This window comes from Lampris incognitus, chromosome 1 (genome assembly GCF_029633865.1).
Source record: "Lampris incognitus isolate fLamInc1 chromosome 1, fLamInc1.hap2, whole genome shotgun sequence".
Classification (NCBI taxonomy): domain Eukaryota; kingdom Metazoa; phylum Chordata; class Actinopteri; order Lampriformes; family Lampridae; genus Lampris; species Lampris incognitus.
The window spans coordinates 152,434,506-152,452,629 of NC_079211.1; the positions used below are offsets into that span (position 1 = coordinate 152,434,506).

At 41.5% G+C, this 18,124-nt stretch overlaps 2 protein-coding genes across 2 annotated transcripts in view; one reads left to right on the forward strand and one right to left on the reverse strand.

The window, feature by feature from the left end:
- Positions 1 to 492: 492 nt before the first annotated feature.
- On the reverse strand, positions 493 to 9,759 carry gpx8 (glutathione peroxidase 8 (putative)). Its single transcript, XM_056287624.1, has 3 exons — positions 9,059 to 9,759; positions 8,491 to 8,752; positions 493 to 1,337 (listed from the first exon to the last, which is right to left on the reverse strand). The coding sequence occupies exons 1-3, from the start codon at positions 9,254 to 9,256 to the stop codon at positions 1,174 to 1,176; spliced, it is 624 nt and encodes a 207-aa protein (XP_056143599.1). The 5' UTR covers positions 9,257 to 9,759; the 3' UTR covers positions 493 to 1,173.
- LOC130112909 (cell division cycle protein 20 homolog B-like) overlaps positions 9,305 to 18,124 on the forward strand; it is a 36,235-nt gene continuing 27,415 nt past the window's right edge. The window contains 3 exon segments of the mRNA XM_056280435.1: positions 9,305 to 9,457; positions 15,276 to 15,501; positions 16,541 to 16,644. Coding sequence (XP_056136410.1) covers positions 9,305 to 9,457; positions 15,276 to 15,501; positions 16,541 to 16,644 — 483 coding nt within the window.

Below are 18,124 nucleotides of genomic sequence, written 5' to 3' on the forward strand. Positions count from 1 at the left end.
TCATGACGAGGCAGTGCTGTGTTAGCCGGCTGTCCCAACACTCAGCCGCTACACATACTTCCCCGTCACGGCATCTGACTTAGCGTGGTACCGGCCCTGTGGTACCGGCCCTGTGGCACCGGCCCTGTGGTACCGGCCCTGTGGTACCGGCCATGTGGTACCGGCCGCGTGGCACCGGCCCTGTGGTACCGGCCATGTGGCACCGGCCCTGTGGTACTGGCCCTGTGGCACCGGCCCTGTGGTACCGGCCGCGTGGCACCGGCCCTGTGGTACCGGCCGCGTGGCACCGGCCGCGTGCTACCGGCCGACTGCAGCGGTTTAAACGTCAAATAGTGTGTGAACATTGAACTCCTTTTCAAGACAAAGCCTCGTGAATGTTGGACTGAGGAGTGGTGGTGGTGGTGGTGGTGGTGTGTTGGAATGCGGAGTGGTGGTGGTGGTGGTGGTGGTGGTGGTGGTGTGCTCAGAGCAGGACAGAATTAAAGCTCTAGAGTCCATGGGGTTTTTATTAGGGGAAGATGCTTCATTAAAATACATCAAATCGAGGAAAACAATGTGATTTACCACAGCAGGCTCAACAAGATATCAGTGGCAAATTACACAGTGTAGTGTAAACAGTAAGAGACAGTAAGGAGCATAGGTTGGAGCAGTGGTTCTCAATCAGGTCCTCAGGTACCCCCAGCTCTGCCGGTTTGCCATTATGCCAGGTGGATAATTACATTACAGATCCGGAACAACAGGTGACGTAAACCGGGTCGAATAAAAAACCAGCAATTTGGTTGGTACCTGAGGACCTGATTGAGAACCACCAGTTTAGGCCAAACTGGAATATTGTTTAGGTCTAAATCAAATGCAGGGAGCTTGCTGGCTAGAACTCCTTCACCGCTGGGCCAGCAGGCAGCAACACGGTGGGCGTCCGGCATGCTAGTCGAGGTTTTTCCTGACGACGGTTGTAAACGGTATCGAGAGCAGGTCCAGCTGCTGGCACACAGCTGGACCTGCTTTAGCTCCACCACCCCTGGGCTACAACTGATGGTCCTGCGCTGGGATGAGGATGCACATCACATCCACCACACTGAGCTGCACCAGCTCGGGCTGCCACGCCCACAAGTGGTGCAGAAGAAGAGACACATGTAGAGGTGCGGACTGGGAAAGGAGAAGCCCCGCGGCCGTTTAGAGTTCAACTCGTTTCTTTAAGATGATTTGCCGCACCAGCGCAGTGACTTCCTGGCGCACACTCTCCATGGGCTCATCCGCTCGCCAAAACCGGGTGACTTTCCCCTCCGGATTCACCAGGAACTTCCAGAAGTTCCACTTTGGAATTTTCTGAATGGAATCTGAAAAACAATACGTTAACACATACGTCCATATTAATAAACATGACACTAAACCTTTTTTAACTCTTTAATGATCAGTGTATTTTATTATTACAACAGTCCCATCGAAAACACTCCATTATACTGTTCAAAAGCTCTTCAGATCCAGTATACACAGCAGGTCGAATAGGTTTGATGTGCTAAAAAAAAAGGAAAAGAAAAGTGAAACCAAACAGAAAAACTACCTGTTGCAGTGGCTAGGGGCTTTCCGTGCAGAAGAGGTACTTCTCCTCTGGCCGGGCTCCCAGCAAGGCTGCTGGGTCTTGTGGGTTTTGTAAATGAAATGCTGCACTGAGAGTAGTGCTGCTGCAGCTACTACTACTACTACTCTCAGCTGCTCCCGTTAGGGGGCGCCACAGCGGATCATCCGTTTCCATCTCTTCCTGTCCTCTGCATCTTCCTCTGTCACACCAGCCACCTGCATGTCCTCCCTCACCACATCCATAAACCTCCTCTTTGGCCTTCCTCTTCTCCTCTTCCCTGGCAGCTCCATATTCAGCATCCTTCTCCCAGTATACCCAGCATCTCTCCTCCACACATGTCCACACCATCTCAATCTTGTCTCTCTTGCTTTGTCTCCAAACCGTCCAACCTGAGCTGTCCCTCTAATCCTGTCCTTCTTCATCACTCCCAATGAAAATCTTATCATCTTCATCTCTGCCACCTCCAGCTCCACCTCCTGTCTTTTCATCAGTACCACTGTCTCCAAACCATATAACATAGCTGGTCTCACTACCATCTTGTAAACTTTCCCTTTAACTCTTGCTGGTACCCTTCTGTCACAGGGTCCACATCATGCAGAGTCCACATCATGCAGAGTCCACATCATGCAGAGTCCATATCATGCAGGGTCCACATCATGCAGAGTCCACATCATGCAGAGTCCATATCATGCAGAGTGGTGCTGCATGATATGGAAAATACTACTATCCTGATAATTAAAAGGGACTTTTACACAATATTGATATCCATCACGTCGTCTGCATTTGCATAAATACCATATTGAAACACCATATTTACTCAAACTCCAACTACCCCGACACCAGTGAAATTGCACACTTAAGCTGTTCACCATGGTTACTGTTAATCGCCGCCTTAACAATCTGCTATTTACACAAGCTTACTGTTCACAACACAACCGCATATGTCACCTTACTGCTGCAGCGGCGTTCTCTGCCGTAGCGCCCTGTCCAACATGCTGCACTCAAGTCTGCACGCACGGTTTTTAAACATGCATCCTCCAAGTGTTCCTACAAGTAGTTTTAGTTTCACTTGTGTGTTGAGCCAGCAAAACAAGCATTTCATTAGCAGAAGAAGTGTAAGCCTGCTTGTCATATATGGCAAATCCACTTGAGACTTGAGAATCCAACTGAGGCTCATCACACTGAACTGTTTGGTAAAGTTCAACACCACACCAGAACCGGTTCTCAAATACCACACAGTTGGATCAGTTCATCTGGACACAACGTTTCATAGCACATTTGGCCATTATGCCTCTCATTAATGATCATCAACTGACTGCCAGTATTGGTCATTATGGAACTGTGCTGTTTATAAGGGTGGGGGTACCTGCAGTCACTATTGTTTATAAGGGTGGGGACACCTGCAGTCACTGTATTGTCTATAAGGGTGGGGTTCCTGCAGTCACTGTATTGTCTATAAGGGTGGGGTTCCTGCAGTGACTGTATTGTCTATAAGGGTGGGGTTCCTGCAGTCACTGTATTGTCTATAAGGGTGGGGTTCCTGCAGTGACTGTATTGTCTATAAGGGTGGGGTTCCTACAGTCACTGTATTGTCTATAAGGGTGGGGTTCCTGCAGCCACTGTATTGTTTATAAGGGTGGGGACACCTGCAGTGACTGTATTGTTTATAAGGGTGGGGTACCTGCAGTCACTGTATTGTTTATAAGGGTGGGGTACCTGCAGCCACTGTATTGTTTATAAGGGTGGGGACACCTGCAGCCACTGTATTGTTTATAAGGGTGGGGACACCTGCAGCCACTGTATTGTTTATAAGGGTGGGGTACCTGCAGTCACTATTGTTTATAGGGGTGGGGACACCTGCAGTCACTATTGTTTATAGGGGTGGGGACACCTGCAGTCACTGTATTGTCTATAAGGGTGGGGTTCCTGCAGTCACTGTATTGTCTATAAGGGTGGGGTTCCTGCAGTGACTGTATTGTCTATAAGGGTGGGGTTCCTGCAGTCACTGTATTGTCTATAAGGGTGGGGTTCCTGCAGTGACTGTATTGTCTATAAGGGTGGGGTTCCTACAGTCACTGTATTGTCTATAAGGGTGGGGTTCCTGCAGTCACTGTATTGTTTATAAGGGTGGGGTTCCTGCAGTGACTGTATTGTCTATAAGGGTGGGGTTCCTGCAGTCAGGTGAGACTGAAGAGGTCACCTAGACCAGCGTTTCTCCAACCTCTCCTGGAGGACCACTTGTCCTGCATGGTTTAGACCTCTCCCTGCTCCAACACAGCTGATTGAAATGATCAGTTTGGTTATTAGGCAGTTTGGGGAGCTCATAACGAGTTGATCATTTGAATCAGCTGTGTGTTGGAGCAGGGAGAGATCTAGAACATGCAGGACAAGTGGTCGTCCAGGAGAGGTTGGAGAAACGCTGACCTAGATGATGATGAGACGTATGTCAGTAAACGTTGTGTTCAGATGAACTGATTCAACTTTCTGGGATTTTCTTACCTGGATTACTGAGCAGCATCAACACATAGTTTTCAAATAATTCCCATGACATTTATGTAGACCAGTGACTCCAAGGCCAGTCCTTAATCACACCCTGTGCTGCAGGTTTTCAAAGTAACCTGCAAAAGCAGGCTTTGGAAGTGCTGATTGCTTGATCAAGTACAAGCCTGGGGATTGACTGGATGAGTTGAAATACAGAATTAGAGTCTTCCTGCTTGCTCAATATTGATCACCCCCTTCTATGTGGACAATTACATGTTTGACTACTACTACCGCTACTACCGCTACTCCTACTACTACTCCTACTACTACTACCGCTTCTTTCGGCTGCTCCCGTTAGGGGGCGCCACAGCGGATCATCCGTTTCCATCTCTTCCTGTCCTCTGCATCTTCCTCTGTCACACCAGCCACCTGCATGTCCTCCCTCACCACCTCCATAAACCTCCTCTTTGGCCTTCCTCTTCTCCTCTTCCCTGGCAGCTCCATATTCAGCATCCTTCTTCCAGTATACCCAGCATCTCTCCTCCACACATGTCCAAACCATCTCCATCTTGTCTCTCTTGCTTTGTCTCCAAACCATCCAACCTGAGCTGTCCCTCTAATATACTCGTTCCTAATCCTGTCCTTCTTCATCACTCCCAGTGAAAATCTTATCATCTTCATCTCTGCCACCTCCAGCTCCTCCTCCTGTCTTTTCATCAGTACCACTGTCTCCAAACCATACAACATAGCTGGTCTCACTACCATCTTGTAAACCTTCCCTTTAACTCTTGCTGGTACCCTTCTGTCACAGGGTCCATATCATGCAGAGTCCACATCATGCAGAGTCCACATCATGCAGAGTCCACATCATGCAGAGTCCATATCATGCAGAGTGGTGCTGCATGATATGGAAAATACTACTATCCTGATAATTAAAAGGGACTTTTACACAATATTGATATCCATCGCGTCGTCTGCATTTGCATAAATACCATATCGAAACACCATATTTACTCAAACTCCCAACTACCCCGCCACCAGTGAAATTGCACACTTAAGCTGTTCACCATGGTTACTGTTAATCGCCACCTTAACAATCTGCTATTTACACAAGCTTATTGTTCACAACACAACCGCATATGTCACCTTACTGCTGCAGCGGCGTTCTCTGCCGTAGCGCCCTGTCCAACATGCTGCACTCAAGTCTGCACGCACGGTTTTTAAACATGCATCCTCCAAGTGTTCCTACAAGTAGTTTTAGTTTCACTTGTGTGTTGAGCCAGCAAAACAAGCATTTCATTAGCAGAAGAAGTGCGAATCCACTTGAAACCTGAGACTTGAGAATCCAACTGAGGCTCATCACACTGAACTGGTTGGTAAAGTTCAACACCACACCAGAACCGGTTCTCAAATACCACACAGTTGAATCAGTTCATCTGGACACAACGTTTCATAGCACATTTGGCCATTATGCCTCTCATTAATGATCATCAACTGACTGCCAGTATTGGTCATTATGGAACTGTGCTGTTTATAAGGGTGGGGGTACCTGCAGTCACTGTATTGTTTATAAGGGTGGGGTACCTGCAGCCACTGTATTGTTTATAAGGGTGGAGACACCTGCAGCCACTGTATTGTTTATAAGGGTGGGGTACCTGCAGTCACTGTATTGTTTATAAGGGTGGGGGTACCTGCAGTCACTGTATTGTTTATAAGGGTGGGGACACCTGCAGTCACTGTATTGTTTATAAGGGTGGGGTACCTGCAGTCACTGTATTGTTTATAAGGGTGGGGACACCTGCAGCCACTGTATTTTTTATAAGGGTGGGGACACCTGCAGTCACTGTATTGTTTATAAGGGTGGGGGTACCTGCAGTCACTGTATTGTTTATAAGGGTGGGGTTCCTGCAGTGACTGTATTGTCTATAAGGGTGGGGTTCCTGCAGTCAGGTGAGACTGAAGAGGTCACCTAGACCAGCGTTTCTCCAACCTCTCCTGGAGGACTACTTGTCCTGCATGGTTTAGACCTCTCCCTGCTCCAACACAGCTGATTGAAATGATCAGTTTGGTTATTAGGCAGTTTGGGGAGCTCATAACGAGTTGATCATTTGAATCAGCTGTGTGTTGGAGCAGGGAGAGGTCTAAACCATGCAGGACAAGTAGTCCTCCAGGAGAGGTCTAAACCATGCAGGACAAGTGGTCGTCCAGGAGAGGTCTAAACCATGCAGGACAAGTAGTCCTCCAGGAGAGGTCTAAACCATGCAGGACAAGTAGTCCTCCAGGAGAGGTCTAAACCATGCAGGACAAGTGGTCGTCCAGGAGAGGTCTAAACCATGCAGGACAAGTAGTCCTCCAGGAGAGGTCTAAACCATGCAGGACAAGTAGTCCTCCAGGAGAGGTCTAAACCATGCAGGACAAGTGGTCCTCCAGGAGAGGTTGGAGAAACGCTGACCTAGATGATGATGAGACGTATGTCAGTAAACATTGTGTTCAGATGAACTGATTCAACTTTGTGGGATTTTCTTACCTGGATTACTGAGCAGCATCAACACATAGTTTTCAAATAATTCCCATGACATTTATGTAGACCAGTGACTCCAAGGCCAGTCCTTAATCATGCCCTGTGGTGCAGGTTTTCAAAGTAACCTGCAAAAGCAGGCTTTGGAAGTGCTGATTGCTTGATCAAGTACAAGCCTGGGGATTGACTGGATGAGTTGAAATACAGAATTAGAGTCTTCCTGCTTGCTCAATATTGATCACCCCCTTCTATGTGGACAATTACATGTTTGACTACTACTACCGCTACTACCGCTACTCCTACTACTACTCCTACTACTACTACCGCTTCTTTCGGCTGCTCCCGTTAGGGGGCGCCACAGCAGATCATCTGTTTCCACCTCTTCCTGTCCTCTGCATCTTCCTCTGTCACACCAGCCACCTGCATGTCTTCCCTCACCACATCCATAAACCTCCTCTTTGGCCTTCCTCTTCTCCTCTTCCCTGGCAGCTCCATATTCAGCATCCTTCTCCCAATATACTCAGCATCTCTCCTCCACACATGTCCACACCATCTCAATCTTGTCTCTCTTGCTTTGTCTCCAAACCATCCAACCTGAGCTGTCCCTCTAATCCTGTCCTCCTTCCTAATCCTGTCCTCCTTCATCACTCCCAGTGAAAATCTGATCATCTTCATCTCTGCCACCTCCAGCTCCACCTCCTGTCTTTTCATCAGTGCCACTGTCTCCAAACCATACAACATAGCTGGTCTCACTACCATCTTGTAAACCTTCCCTTTAACTCTTGCTGGTACCCTTCTGTCACAAATCACTCCTGACACTCTTCTCCACCCACTCCACCCTGCCTGCACTCTCTTCTCCACCTCTCTCCTGCACTCCCCGTTACTTTGGACAGTTGACCCCAAGTATTTGGCTGTCTTGACGTTTTTACTACACTAAATGTGAATACGGGTGGTTTGGGGATTGGACTCTTCAGTGGAAATAGTATATATCCTGGCATTTTAGGATGTTCCAGACTACGGACATTGTAATATAGCGTACTGAAAATGGGAACTATGGTGATCGTATAGGTACCCTGCTGCCAACCCCCACCACACACCGTTAGAAGAAGCTGAGGGTTTCCGATACTGGATAACCATCAAAACCACCAGCGTTTAGTGGTTTCTGGTTTTTGACAATGGGCTAGGCTCCAGTATCCCCACGACTCCGCTTGGGATAAGCCGCTTGGATAATGGATGGATAATGGATGGATGGATGGATGGATGGATGGATGGATGGATAATGGATGGATGGATGGATGGATAATGGATGGATGGATGGATGGATGGATGGATAATGGATGGATGGATGGATAATGGATGGATGGATGGATGGATGGATGGATAATGGATGGATAATGGATGGATAATGGATGGATAATGGATGGATGGATGTAATGGATGGACGGATGGATGGATGGATGGATGGATAATGGATGGATGGATGATGGATGGATAATGGATGGATGGCTGGATGGATGGATAATGGATGGATGGATGGATGGATGGATGGATGGATAATGGATGGATGGATAATGGATGGATGGCTGGATGGATGGATGGATGGATAATGGATGGATGGATGGATAATGGATGGATGGATGATGGATGGATAATGGATGGATGGCTGGATGGATGGATAATGGATGGATGGATGGATGTAATGGTTTTAACGGATGGTTTCCTATAGAGCCCAACATGCTCCCATAGTTTCAGTTACACCCTAATACCGACCATTACACACCACCAGACATAATACAGTTCCCAGTGGAACCAAAACCATCATGAAAGCCTGTAACGGGTTTCGATGTTTTTAGGAGCCGGGTATTCGGAACCAACCTTTGTATTTGGGTTCTTTTCACTTATCTACACCCACCTGTGAGGAATCTGAAGGCAGGTTCTGCCTCTGACCCCATGATTTTGATCTTGCCGAAGAAAGGGAAGGTGGTGCCGTATTCGGCCTTGGCGAACGCCTCGACGTCCCGGCTGGACCCCGGCTCGGTGTCGCCGAACTGGCCGCAGGGAAAGGCGAGGACGTTGAAGTGAGACGTGCCCAGTTCCCGGTGCAGCTCCTGCAGGGAGCGGTAGTTCACCTCCGTGTTCTCGCTGCGACTCGCCACGTTTACAACCAGAGAAGCCTGCGGGGGGATGACGGAGGCTGTTTATGTGCTGTGCAGCACCACACCACACGACACGACACGACACGACACAGACACGACACGACACAGACACGACACAGACACGACACACCACACGACACAGACACGACACAGACACGACACGACACAGACACGACACGACACAGACACGACACAGACACGACATGACACGACACAGACAACTGTATTAATCCCGCCAGGGCCCATCTCCGTGAGAAGTACGAGGCAAGTGTGATGGTTCTGCTGCTCCGCTCCGCGGGACGGGAAGTGCTGATGTGGACTTACTCTTCCACGGAACTTCTCCAGCGACACCGTCCTCCCCCTCGCGTCTTTCACCTCAAACGAATAGAAATCCCGGGGTCTCCTGGGCTTGGCCAGCAGGAGGAACAAACAGCCCACGCCGACCGTCATGCTCAGCAGAACGGTGAACATTCTGGCTTTGGGGCTGGAGGATTTGGTGGGGTAACCCCCCAAAGCCTCCATCTTGAAGGGGTAAAATGCGAGAGGAAGGGCACAGCGACGTCGGGCAGGATGGGCCGTCGCAGTGTCAAATTTCACAGCCTGGCGTGGGAGACGCCCCCGCTGGGCTGCCCCGGCCCGGGTCCGTGTTTGGAGGTTCTCCTCAGAAAGCCGGGTTCTGTTGCGGGGACCACCGTTGCACCGGTGATGGTGTACCCGGCCCGGGTTCGTGTTTGGAGGTTCTCCTCAGAAAGCCGGGTTCTGTTGCGGGGACCACCGTTGCACCGGTGATGGTGTACCCGGCCCGGGTTCGTGTTTGGAGGTTCTCCTCAGAAAGCCGGGTTCTGTTGCGGGGACCACCGTTGCACCGGTGATGGTGTAGCCAGACGAGGTGCGCCGCGCGCCCCCTCCACTATGGCAGCACATAAGCAAGGGGATTGGCTGGGCGAGGTGGGCTGACACGCGGCAACATGGCTGAAGTCCTGCTCCAGGAGCGCTTAGGACCAGATTCGGAAGGGTGCGAGGCCCAGACGCTGTGGAGTCAATAACGCCACTCGAGGCGCGACTTGCTACAGCTCTGCAGAAGCTTCCGGAGCTGTGAGGCGAAATGACGCTGATTGGCTGGTGAGCGCAACGGGTCGCGGTGACGTCACTGGCAGACGAGCGAATGAGCCGCTGGGATAGGCCCCAGCGTCTTCAGCGGTCTGGATAAGGGAGGGATGGAAAAAGTAGAAGTCCCGTCAGATGTGTCCGCTATACTTCCACCTGGTGCGAGCCCAGGCTGCACATGGGCGGTAAACACAGGAAGACTAGGTCCCAGACCCGACATGGTCCCAGACCCGAGATGGTCCCAGAGCCGAGAGGGGGCTTGAGAGGTTGTGAAATCCGTCCACTGCCCCCCGCCCCCCCCTCCATGGTACACTTGGTGTACCTCGGTCTGAGCGCCCTGGTGGTCCTGTGCGGAGTGGGAATGTAGCAGAATCCGGCTTTCGTGGCCACATACGCGTTTGCACATACGAAGGGTTGGTGGTTTGGGACGTAACAACTCACAGCGCACATACACATACAACGTACATGTGTGCACGCGGACACATTATCTACATACAGCACACGTGGCAACAGCAGCAACATGCGCAGTGCAGTGCAGAAGGTGGCTGAGCAAAAGCTAAATACAAACAGAGGATAAAGGGCTGTGTACAAGTACTGCAAAGTGGATGGTTCAGGGCAGCACTGGTTTAGACGCCGATATAAGTGTGTAGTACACGATGACGTGCAGATGGGGTGTGTGTGTGTGTAGTGGTGCAACATGAAGCGGCGTGTAGAGACATGATGACGTGCAGATGGGGTGTGTGTTGTGTGTGTGTGTATTGGCGGAAGGTGCGCCTTGAAACCGTTTGATGGACACTTTGTCCAGCTCAGCTTTAACCGCTGCTGGCCAAGAAGCTGCTGCGGAGTCGTTCCATCATGCTGAACTATTAGCAAATTCAGGTCTTCAGGAAAACGGTTAACGTTTGTTTCATAACCCTTCGATTCCAAAATGTCAAAAAGAAAAAGACGAGTGAAGGTTTTTATTCAATTCTTCTGGCAAGTGGCCATGTTGACTTAGCAATATGACACATTCCAAGATGTGCGTTCAAACATTCCCCTGACTGTATTACATCTTACAGTATTATATATTATATATTACATCTTACAGTATTATATATTATATATTACAGTATTACATCTTACAGTATTATATATTACAGTATTACATCTTACAGTATTATATATTATATATTACAGTATTACATCTTACAGTATTATATATTATATATTACAGTATTACATCTTACAGTACTATATATTACAGTATTACATCTTACAGTATTATATATTATATATTACAGTATTACATCTTACAGTATTATATATTATATATTACAGTATTACATCTTACAGTATTATATATTACAGTATTACATCTTACAGTATTATGTATTACATTATTACATCTTATATTATTATATATTATATTATTACACCTTACAGTATTATATATTACATTATTACATCTTACATTACATTTTACATTACATTATTACATCTTACAGTATTACATATTATATATTACAGTATTACATTTTACAGTATTATATATTACATTATTATATATTACATATTACATTATTACATCTTACAGTATTATATATTATATATTACAGTATTACATCTTACAGTAATATATATTACATTATTATATATTACAGTATTACATCTTACAGTATTATATATCATATATTACAGTATTACATCTTACAGTATTATATATTATATATTACAGCATTACATCTTACAGTATTATATATTATATATTACAGTATTACATCTTACAGTATTATATATTACAGTATTACATCTTACAGTATTATATATTATATATTACAGTATTACATCTTACAGTATTATATATTATATATTACATCTTACAGTATTATATATTACAGTATTACATCTTACAGTATTATATATTATATATTACAGTATTACATCTTACAGTATTATATATTATATATTACAGTATTACATCTTACAGTATTATATATTACATTATTACAGTATTACATCTTACAGTATTATATATTATATATTACAGTATTACATCTTACAGTATTACATCTTACAGTATTATATATTACATTATTACAGTATTACATCTTACAGTATCATATATTATATATTACAGTATTACATCTTACAGTATTACATCTTACAGTATTATATATTATATATTACAGTCTTACATCTTACAGTATTATATATTATATATTACAGTATTACATCTTACAGTACTATATATTACAGTATTACATCTTACAGTATTATATATTATATATTACAGCATTACATCTTACAGTATTATATATTATATATTACAATATTACATCTTACAGTACTATATATTATAGTATTACATCTTACAGTATTATATATTATATATTACAGTATTACATCTTACAGTATTATATATTATATATTACAGTATTACATCTTACAGTATTATATATTACAGTATTACATCTTACAGTATAATGTATTACATTATTACATCTTACATTATTATATATTATATTATTACATCTTACAGTATTATATATTACATTATTACATCTTACAGTATTACATATTATATATTACAGTATTACATTTTACAGTATTATATATTACATTATTATATATTACATATTACATTATTACATCTTACAGTATTATATATTATATATTACAGTATTACATCTTACAGTAATATATATTACATTATTATATATTACAGTATTACATCTTACAGTATTATATATTACAGTATTACATATTACAGTATTATATATTACAATATTACATCTTACATTATTATGTCTTACATTATTACATCTTATATATTACAGTATTACATCCTACAATATTACATATTACATTATTACATATTACAGTATTACATCTTACAGTATTATATATTACATTATTACATTTTACAGTATTATATGTTACATTATTACATCTTACAGTATTACATATTATATATTACAGTATTACATCTTACAGTATTACATATTATATATTACAGTATTAAATCTTACAGTATTACATATTATACAGTATTACATCTTACAGTATTACATCTTACAGTATTATGAATTACAGTATTATATATTACATCTGACAGTATTACATATTATATATTACAGTATTACATCTTACATTATTACATCTTACAGTATTACATCTTACAGTATTATATATTACATTATTACACCTTACAGTATATGATATCTTACTTTATTGCATCTTACATTATTACACATTACATTATTACATCTTACAGTATTGCATCTTACTTTATTGCATCTTACAGTATTATATCTTACATTATTACATCTTACATTACATTATTACATGTTACAGTATTACATCTTACATTATTACACATTACATTATTACATCTTACAGTATTGCATCTTACTTTATTGCATCTTACAGTATTACATCTTACATTATTACATCTTACAGTATTATATATTACATTATTACATCTTACATTACATTTTACAGTATTATGTATTACATTATTACATCTTACATTAAATCTTACAGTATTATATATTACATTATTACACCTTACAGTATATTATATCTTACTTTATTGCATCTTACAGTATTATATCTTACATTATTACACATTACATTATTACATCTTACAGTATTATATATTACATTATTACATCTTACAGTATTATATCTTACAGTATTATATATTACAGTATTATATATTACATTATTACACCTTACAGTATATTATATATTACAGTATCACATCTTACAGTATTATATATTATATATTACAGTATTATATCTTACATTATTGCATATTACATTACATCTTACAGTATTATATATTATATATTACAGTATTACATCTTACAGTATTATATATTATATATTACAGTATTATATCTGACATTATTGCATATTACATTACAACGTATTACAGTATTACATCTTACATTATTGCATATTACAGTATTACAGTATTACATCTTACAGTATTATATATTATATATTACAGTATTGCATCTGACAGTATTACATCTTACAGTATTATATCTTACATTATTGCATATTACATTATTATGTATTACATTATTACATCTTACAGTATTATATATTATATATTACATTATTACATCTTACATAATAACGTATTACAGTATTACATCTTACATTATTGCATATTACAGTATTACGTATTACAGTATTACAGTATTACATCTTACAGTACTATATCTTACAGTATTACATCTTACAGTATTATATATTACATTATTGTATATTACATCTTACAGTATTACATCTTACAGTATTATATATTATATATTACAGTATTACATCTTACAGTATTATATATTATATATTACAGTATTACATCTTGCAGTACTATATATTACAGTATTACATCTTACAGTATTATATATTATATATTACAGTATTACATCTTACAGTATTATATATTATATATTACAGTATTACATCTTACAGTATTACATCTTACAGTATTATATATTACATTATTACAGTATTACATCTTACAGTATTATATATTATATATTACAGTATTACATCTTACAGTATTACATCTTACAGTATTATATATTATATATTACAGTATTACATCTTACAGTACTATATATTACAGTATTACATCTTACAGTATTATATATTATATATTACAGTATTACATCTTACAGTATTATATATTATATATTACAGTATTACATCTTACAGTATTATATATTATATATTACAGTATTACATCTTACAGTACTATATATTATAGTATTACATCTTACAGTATTATATATTATATATTACAGTATTACATATTACAGTATCGCATCTTACAGTATTACAGTATTACATCTTACATATATCTTACAGTACTATATATTACAGTATTACATCTTACAGTACTATATCTTACAGTATTACATCTTACAGTATTATATATTATATATTACAGTATTACATCTTACAGTACTATATATTACAGTATTACATCTTACAGTATTATATATTACATTATTACAGTATTACATCTTACAGTATTATATATTATATATTACAGTATTACATCTTACAGTATTATATATTATATATTACAGTATTACATCTTACAGTACTATATATTATAGTATTACATCTTACAGTATTATATATTATATATTACAGTATTACATATTACAGTATCGCATCTTACAGTATTGCATATTACAGTATTACAGTATTACATCTTACATATATCTTACAGTACTATATATTACAGTATTACATCTTACAGTACTATATCTTACAGTATTACATCTTACAGTACTATATATTACAGTATTACAGTATTACATCTTACATTATAACGTATTACAGTATTACATCTTACATTACTGCATATTACAGTATTACGTATTACAGTATTACATCTTACAGTACTGCATGTTGTGTTCTCGTCTCCCAGGGAAGTACTGATGCTCATCAGGTGTCATACAAACGCTTCAGGAGGAGGATTCTGCTCAGGCGCAGCGGTGACGGCCCCGTTGCAAGTACTCCTCTGGCCACTGGAGGGCGGTATTCACGTTGCCGTGACTTGGACCGAGTCTGTCAGAGACTGGAGTTGGACTCTCCACCCGGGAGCCCCCCAAAACCCAGAGCCACCCAGAATGGGACGGAAGGAAGTTTCCGGGGTAAGTATGGAAGAAGGACACGGGGTTTAGACACACTAAATAAGCCTGTAGTCCGGCACATGGCAGCGCAGCGCAGCACAGCACCCAGTCCCGGTCCCGGTGCAGCCCTGCTCACAAGACCGACCCGGTCAGCCCGCTTCTCTGCCGTCATCCTAACTCCCGCTGGCCCAGGTCCTACACCTGTAATGCCCGTCTGAGAATACAAGGCAGGGAAAACTTCAGCAGTCATGTCACATAAGGCACAGAATAACCAGACCAAAAAACAAAAAGAAACGGGGGGGGGGGGGTTACACCATTTAGGGGGGGGGTTACACCATTTAGGGGGGGGTTACACCATTTAGGGGGGGGGTTACACCATTAAGGGGGGGGTTACACCATTTAGGGGGGGGGTTACACCATTTAAGGGGGGGGGTTACACCATTTAGGGGGGGGGTTTACACCATTAAGGGGGGGGGTTACACCATTTAGGGGGGGTTACACCATTAAGGGGGGGGTTACACCATTTAGGGGGGGGGTTACACCATTTAGGGGGGGGTTTACACCATTTAGGGGGGGGTTACACCATTTAAGGGGGGGGGTTACACCATTTAGGGGGGGTACACCATTTAAGGGGGGGGTTACACCATTTAGGGGGGGGTTACACCATTTAAGGGGGGGGTTACACCATTTAGGGGGGATACACCATTTAAGGGGGGGGTTACACCATTTAGGGGGGGGGGCACCTCTACATCCATAAAGACAGTGCACTTTAAACAAAAGCAACGTACATTCGTCCATGCTACCTTTCAGTCGCGCGGGAGACGGAGCATACGGCCCAGGGTCCTGAGTGAGCAGGGTGGCGGGGGTCCGGGAGGGGGGCGGGGGTCCGGGAGGGGGGCGGGGGTCCGGGAGGGGGGCGGCGATCCGGGACCCTGGCTTCTGCAGAGATGTTGACTCACTGATGCAAACTGGTCACACATGCACACCGTCTGCTCAGAAGGCGGACCAGGCCGCGACCTGTGCAGACCCTGAAAGCCGGCGTGTCCTCTTGGCTTTGCAGAAACAGTTCCGGATGCTGCAGGCGTGCTCCACCACGGCACCGCCATCACGCCGCGGACCATCACCGCCGGGAGCGCGTGCGAGAGCGGCCACGCCCCACAACAGGTCTGTCAATGTAATCCGTCCAGTGAATGGCTCTGGCTAGTCACACACCGGGGTCCCCTAGTCCAGTGGTTCTCCACCTTTTTGGGGTCCTGGACCCCCTGCGTATTTTTGATCTACCCTGAGGACCCCTCCACCTGATCCTGGGGGAGGGGGGTTGCAGTTTGTAGAAACAGTAGAAACTGCATTTTAAATTGCATTATAGCATTTATTCACTCTTTGGGGCAAAAATAAGAGCTTTCAGTTGTAACTTAGATATAGTTAACAAAACAGAATTCTTATGCAGTAACTTTCAGATATATGTAACAAAACAGAATATGTATTCAGTAACTTTCAGATATATGTAACAACACAGAATATGTATTCAGTAACTTTCAGATATACGTAACAAAACAGAATTCTTATGCAGTAACTTTCAGATATATGTAACAAAACAGAATATGTATTCAGTAACTTTCAGATATATGTAACAAAACAGAATATGTATTCAGTAACTTTCAGATATATGTAACAACACAGAATATGTATTCAGTAACTTTCAGATATATGTATTAAAACAGAATATGTATTCAGTAACTTTCAGATATATGTAACAAAACAGAATATGTATTCAGTAACTTTCAGATATATGTAACAACACAGAATATGTATTCAGTAACTTTCAGATATATGTAACAAAACAGAATATGTATTCAGTAACTTTCAGATATATGTAACAACACAGAATATGTATTCAGTAACTTTCAGATATATGTAACAAAACAGAATATGTATTCAGTAACTTTCAGATATATGTAACAAAACAGAATATGTATTCAGTAACTTTCAGATATATGTAACAAAACAGAGTTCTTATGCAGTAACTTTCAGATATATGTAACAAAACAGAATATGTATTCAGTAACTTTCAGATATATGTAACAAAACAGAATATGTATTCAGTAACTTTCAGATATATGTAACAAAACAGAATATGTATTCAGTAACTTTCAAATATATGTAACAAAACAGAGTTCTTATGCAGTAACTTTCAGATATATGTAACAAAACAGAATATGTATTCAGTAACTTTCAGATATATGTAACAAAACAGAATATGTATTCAGTAACTTTCAGATATATGTAACAACACAGAATATGTATTCAGTAACTTTCAGATATATGTAACAACACAGAATATGTATTCAGTAACTTTCAGATATACGTAACAACACAGAATATGTATTCAGTAACTTTCAGATATATGTAACAACACAGAATATGTATTCAGTAACTTTCAGATATATGTAACAACACAGAATATGTATTCAGTAACTTTCAGATATATGTAACAACACAGAATATGTATTCAGTAACTTTCAGATATATGTAACAAAACAGAATATGTATTCAGTAACTTTCAGATATATGTAACAAAACAGAATATGTATTCAGTAACTTTCAGATATACGTAACAAAACAGAATTCTTATGCAGTAACTTTC

What these genes read in the sequence shown, in the direction of transcription:
- gpx8 (XM_056287624.1), bottom strand. Translation starts at nt 9,256, where the DNA reads ATGGAGGCTTTGGGGGGTTACCCCACCAAATCCTCCAGCCCCAAAGCC. An exon ending in TGGAGAAGTTCCGTGGAAGA is followed by an intron (nt 8,753 to 9,058) that starts GTAAGTCCACAT and finishes ATCCCCCCGCAG; the next exon opens with GCTTCTCTGGTTGTAAACGT. An exon ending in TGCCTTCAGATTCCTCACAG is followed by an intron (nt 1,338 to 8,490) that starts GTGGGTGTAGAT and finishes ATTGTTTTTCAG; the next exon opens with ATTCCATTCAGAAAATTCCA.